The 6,395-nt window shown below is 35.7% G+C and overlaps 2 protein-coding genes across 2 annotated transcripts; one reads left to right on the top strand and one right to left on the bottom strand.

Annotated features, from left to right (window-relative positions):
• Positions 1-2,358: 2,358 nt before the first annotated feature.
• LOC113272944 (mavicyanin-like) lies at positions 2,359-3,015 on the top strand. Its single transcript, XM_026522726.1, has 2 exons — positions 2,359-2,530; positions 2,621-3,015. The coding sequence occupies exons 1-2, from the start codon at positions 2,359-2,361 to the stop codon at positions 3,013-3,015; spliced, it is 567 nt and encodes a 188-aa protein (XP_026378511.1).
• Positions 3,016-5,059: 2,044 nt separating this feature from the next.
• Positions 5,060-5,635, bottom strand: LOC113272945. The gene has a single exon (XM_026522727.1). The coding sequence runs from the start codon at positions 5,633-5,635 to the stop codon at positions 5,060-5,062; it is 576 nt and encodes a 191-aa protein (XP_026378512.1).
• Between the last annotated feature and the right edge of the window lie 760 nt (positions 5,636-6,395).

Raw genomic sequence — 6,395 nt, forward strand, 5'->3', positions numbered from 1 at the left:
ATGAGTATCTAGGTCGTGCACCTATATAGAGTTACTCAGTCTGCTGCTAGTAGATATGCTTAGATTGGAAACCTGTTTTGAGGCATACTGAATTTTTTTGAGGCATACTTATTTATTATCCCATCTAGGGTGGTTTTATAAGGGGTGTCTAAAGGTAGTGCAATTACCTATATATCCTTAAATAATCTAATTATTAGAGTGTGCTTATCCTCAAAAACCTAAAATCAAAATTCAAAATAACCTTTAAACTTAAACATCTTGGACTCCAATTCAATCAAGCAATCAATCAATCAATCAAAGGAAACACGAATCTAATCGAAGTGAGCGATGTTGGAGTGCGAAATCCAAATCTAAATTGCTCTTAGATGTATTTTAGGATGCATTTTTAACAAACCCATCTTGTTTTTGATTGATTTTATTTTGTTTGATCGATAAAATATGATTTCAAATATGAAATTAGGGTTTTCAGAAGATCAGTTCGGCTGATCTTAGAATATCAATTTTGAGCCGAACCTAGTATATGATTTAGAGAAATACTATGTTTGGCTAATGCGATTTTGCTAGATTTTGTTCGAATCAACTGAACCTAAATTCGTCAGTTACAGAGTGAAGTTCGGTTGATAACTTGTCAGCCGAACCTCTGTTTTTTGAAAATACACCTGGGTTCGGCTAACAACGATTTTGTTCGAATCAGCCGAACCTAAATTCGTGAGTTACAGAGTTCTCAGCCGAACCTCTGTGTTTCGAAAATATACCTAGGTTCGGCTGACAAGTTGTTAGCCGAACATAAGTATATTTTCAGAGGTTCGGCTGGCATGTTATCAGCCGAACTATTTTCCAAAAATAGGGTTTTACTAACCGAACTTCTTGAAAATGAAGAACACGAAGAACAGTTCGGTGTTATTGGATTTAAAACTAAGTCATCGAACTCTCTGTTCGGTTGTTTCGCAAAAAAAATTTAAAACTACAAAGTAACCGAACTCCACCCTTAGAACCGAAAAAAAAATCCAGTCTAACCGAACTGTGTTGTTGTGGCCACTATCTTGAGTTCCAAAATAACCGAACTTAGCCAATAGAGTTGGGTTTTTTCGCAAAAAAAAATTAAAACTACAAAGTAACCGAACTTAGCCAATAGAGTTCGGTTGATTCGTAAAAAATACTTTTAACCGAACTCCTTGTATTAGAACAACAAAAGTCCATAAGTTCGGTTCCTTCGAAAAATAAGGATATCACCGAACTTTCGTAGTAACCGAACGTTTGCCTAATTGCATATATGCATATAAGCCCAGTTCGGTTGATTCGCAAAATATGTTGAAGTTTGCGAACCAACCAAACTTCTAACACTAGGTTACTTTTAACCTGCAGTTCGGTTGGAAACTTGGTTGCGTTGAAGTTTGTGAACTAACCGAACACACAAGATGTACCCAAATAAATTGTTAAGTTCAAAGTTCGGTTACCTACCATTTTATCCTAGGTAATCGAACATTACACAGTACGACCAAAACCTCCATTAACGAGCGAGTTCGGTAACCTGCGTGTTTGGAAAACGTAACCGAACTACACTTTCAGGTGTGTTCGGTTACATGTTCTTGACATATGGTAACCGAACTGACCCAAATCTACATAAAAATTTTCATTTTTTTTGAAAGTTTGGAGCAATTCAACCAACATTATCTAAGTTTGAAGCACACCTGGGTACCCAAATACCCTTCCTCCGGTTGTGGTTGGTAAAATCCATCGTTTTTCATGTTTTCCTTCTTCATCTTCTCTAACTTTACTCTCTCAATAATTCTACTTCTTTAAAAAAAAAAACATCTGATTTTTTGATCTCACTAATTATCTTTAAGTTAATCATCTCACTAATCATTACACTAACTATTATTAACACTAATTAATCATCACCCAAAATTAATCAGGAGGGTAATTTAGGTATTAATATAAATTTCCAGATAAGGGGTGACCTAGATTTATTTCTAATGTCTTTGCCCAAAATAAAACCATGGTCCCCCAAAAAAACCATAGTCCCCAAAAAATCGTTCTTATGAATAGTCCATACCATATCATTAGAGTACAGCCCAATACTAGGCCCATTAAAGGATTCACCCGATATAGAAATAACTCCTTTTTTTTATTTTTGTTCTCTCTAGTTCCTTCGAAGGAGAATGGTTTATGGAAACAACTTCCTTGTAAAAATCAGAATGGTTTTTAGAAGCACGAACGGGTTTGAAGACAATGCAAAATCTATAAATAGATGACCCTGATAAGCTTAGCCTCCCACAAACGTACAGATTCACAATTATTTGTCTCTGCCTCCTCTCATTAAACCTTGTTCAATTCATCAACTTGAGCTTAGAAGATATGGGTTTCAGTAGCAAAGCTTTGGTTTTCTTCCTGGTAACTATGATGGCAGCAGCTTCGTCAATGGCTGCAACTTATGATGTTGGTGATACTGCTGGTTGGACAACCATAGGAGACATCAATTACGATGAGTGGGCTTCTTCCAAGACTTTTCACGCTGGAGACACCCTTCGTAAGTTTCTTCTTTTCAGTTTTTCGGTCGATTTTTATATCTAGTTTTTTCTTCTTTCATCTTTTCTTGATGGTTTATTGTTTGTTTTAGGTTTCGTCTACAATCGAGATTATCACAATGTCTTACAAGTGACATCTTCAAACTATGAATCCTGTACTACAACAGCCCCACTCGCCACCTACTGGACAGGGAACGACGCTATTCCAATCATGAGGGATGATGATCACTTGTATTTCATCTGTGGTATCCCTGGTCACTGTGAAATGGGCCAGAAGGTTGAAATTCAAGTTGCTGCCCAAGCTCCAGCTATTTCACCACCTTTAGCAACTCCGCCACCAACCTCTACACCTTCAGCAACTCCGCCACCAACCTCTACACCTTCAGCAACTCCGCCACCACCCTCTAAATCTTCTGCGTCGTTTCTCTCTTGCAGTCTCCTTGTCGGTTTAGTTGGTGCCGCAACTTATCTTATTTTCATGCACTAGTTTTGGTTACAAGTCTTTTTGAGGTTAAATTCTTTAAAACTGTTTACAGTGGGATTTTTATAATTTTTTTCAATTCGGCAATCATGGGATTTTTATGAAATTTATTTATTAATGTTTGATTAAATTGAGTAGTTTTAGTAGTTTTATTTTCTTTTCATAAACAAACCAATCAACTGAAGAAAAAAAATATATATGAATACTGAAAAAAAATATATATGAATCTTCAGTCAACTAGGCATCAAAAACTTTATCCAGAGTACTTACAGAAATCAAGAAATTCAATAGCGGAATCATAGAACAGAAGTACTAAGATGAATTACTGGGAGAACTAATGATTTTTCAAATATCTCAAGCAATATCATGGAACAGATGTGTACTAGATGAATTACTGGGAAAGCTAACGAATATCTCTCAAGCTTCTTCACCACCAAAAACCTCAAATAACCTAAGAGTGTAGTGCAGAAAACTCTGGTCAAAATACTGCTTCCTGCTGTAACACCTATGCTCCACTTCACTTGGATACACAATCTCTGGAGCATAGGTAACACCTATGCTCCACCACTTGGATGTGCACAATCTCTGGAAATTCTAATGTACACTTCACTTGTAACACCTATGCTCTAGGTCTGCCAGAAAGTTGTCTGAAACTTTAAAGAACCTTTGCAAGGCTTCTTTTTTCAGATCAGCTTGCCTCTGCGAAAGATTACACTTATGTGCCATATGTTTTTCTTCCTGAGTCATGAGTGAAACTCAGAACTGTTTCTTCAATCCATATGTCAAGTAGTCTAGATATGTTTTGTGTCTCTCATAAGATGTCACAGTGTTCTCCACTATTTCAAAAGAACTCACTTATAAAATTCAAATTTCAACTTAAACTCTAATAACGTCATTCCAGTCAAGGGCAGAGCTCACAATAACAGTATCTATAACTGCATACTTATGTTGAAAGAAGCACAAACTGGGATATTCAAAATCTACATAGATACTCCATACCTAACTAGGCTAAGATCATTATAGGTTTGGAATTGTTTCATAGCCCATTACTAGGCTCGCGACGCTTAGAAAGTTCAGAGAAGTTAATCAACCAATTCCACTTTCTTGTAGGAATCAGAACGGTTTTAGAAAACATGTAGTGATTTGGACACCATACAAAAGCCATAAATAGATGATCCTAATAAGCTTAGCCTCCCACAAACATTCAAATCCACTCTTTTTTCGCTCTGCCTCCTCTAATCAAGTGTTGTTCAATTCATCAGTGATTTGCTACCAAAAAGTTTATGCAGTAATGTCAGAATGAAACTCATAACCATTTCTTCAGTCAAACTATGAACTTTAATATATTCCTTCTGATTTCAGTAACACGTCTCTCTTGTAGCGTTTTTCAGTATTTCACCAAATTAGACTTTTAACACTTTCATCAGAATACAATAGCAGTCTGTAGCCTAAACAGGACTCACTCATAGCATTCGTAGTTTAACTTGAACCCTTTTTTAATTCTGGTCAAGCGCAAAGCTCATAATAACAGCATCTTCAACTACATACTTATGTTGAAAGAAGCACAAACTAGGTGTTGAGTATCCACTAAACCCCCTATCACCCTACAGGTTTATGTGAACTTCAAACATAAACATGCACATTATGCAATTCCACATCATGCAAAACAAGATGTTCAGTACTAAGTTAAACATTTCGTGTCATGTAATTTGCACACAAAGCAAGCGTGTATATCAATGTTTTATGTACTATACTTGTGCTAATGTTTGTCAATTCTTTCTAAGTTCTCCGTTTCCTCATTCAAAATCTCATGCTTTCCTATTCTCTACCTACAAGCAATCAAATTAAAATGCTCGAAACGCCCAAGTTCATAGCATGAGAAGAAGCTAAGATCACTTGAATTTGAACAAAGCAAATTATTTCATTAATACACATTTGCTAAAGGAAAAAAAAAACAGACACATAAACACAAACACAAACAAACAAAACAAAATTAGGGTTTAGAGTTAAAGAAATTGACCCCAAATTAGAAGATTCCAGCTTGGATTACTCAGGCATGAAACTGATAAATCAACTCCAATGATCTTAACCTTGTTGCTTGTGGATCAAATTTATCTTCAAAACCTTGAACTAATACAACCCCATTATTAGTAGTAGTATTACTGTTACAAATCGTATCATTATAATAAATTCTTTGATCAAACCCTTGAATTGATGAAGGAGATGATAAATTCCTTTTCCGTCTTTTATTACTGTGAATCACACAATTCTTCATCCTTTCTTCAACTTTATCAATAATAAATTCAGAATCCTCTTCTTCATCTTCTCCAACTTGCATCGGTTCAACTTCATCATCACCACCACCGCCACCAATGGCTGAAGACACAGAATTTTCTAATTGCGGGGGTTGTTGGAGGAGGTGGGGTTGTTGTGGTTGGGAAGAATTGAAATTGGAAAGGAAAGAAGTGAGTTGATTCTGAGTGTTTTGAAGAGACAAATAAATTTGGAAGATTTGTGTTTGTTCTATTGTGTTTGGTAATTGTTTTGCCATTAAGGTTGCTTTTTCTAGTGATGCGATTAGTTCTGTTAATGGTGGTGGTGGAATCTCCACTGGTAATGTCTCCATTACTGCAGACCGGCTGTGTCTTCTTCTCCGGTGGTTTTAGATTTTAGTTCAGTTTAGCTTAGTTATGCTCTGTGCTTCCATCTCACTCTCAAAGTCTTTTAACTTTCACTTCGGGACTAGGTAGAGACTAGAGAGTCATTTTAGCGAGTTGGGTAGGCTAGAAATGTGATTCATTTTTGTTTTATTATTATTTTTATTTTATTATTTTATCAAGTTGGGCTACCTGTTCAATTAATGTAATAGTATGTCGTTGGAGCTTAACTTGTTAGGCTTCCAACTAGTTTCATGTAATAATATCCATCCAATAATATAATAAATAAAAAAAGTAGGAATAAATTTTTGAGAATAAATTGATTTATATTAATAAAAAGTTGCCCTAGACAGGGATATTCCTCCAATGTGATGTGAGTCCAAATCACTCGCTTCGCACGGAATACATAAGAAATAAATTTAAAAAGTTGCCCTAGACAGGGATATTCCTCCAATGTGATGTGAGTCCAAATCACTCGCTTCGCACGGAATACATAAGAAATAAATTTAAAAAGTTGAAAAGAGACAAGACTCGCTTTTGTTGCCTCGTTAAAAACCTTATCAAGAAAAATCCATGGTGGTAAACCCTTGACTAAGAAAAAGAGTGCAACACGAAAGGTCCATGAAACTATAACGAAATTGAAACTATTTAAAAAGATAAAATTACATTTATAATTTTTCGAATTCTTTGAAATTTTCTGCTCTCCATCGGTACCCATTGAGCTGTCTT

Source organism: Papaver somniferum, chromosome 4, assembly GCF_003573695.1.
Source record: "Papaver somniferum cultivar HN1 chromosome 4, ASM357369v1, whole genome shotgun sequence".
Lineage (NCBI taxonomy): Eukaryota > Viridiplantae > Streptophyta > Magnoliopsida > Ranunculales > Papaveraceae > Papaver > Papaver somniferum.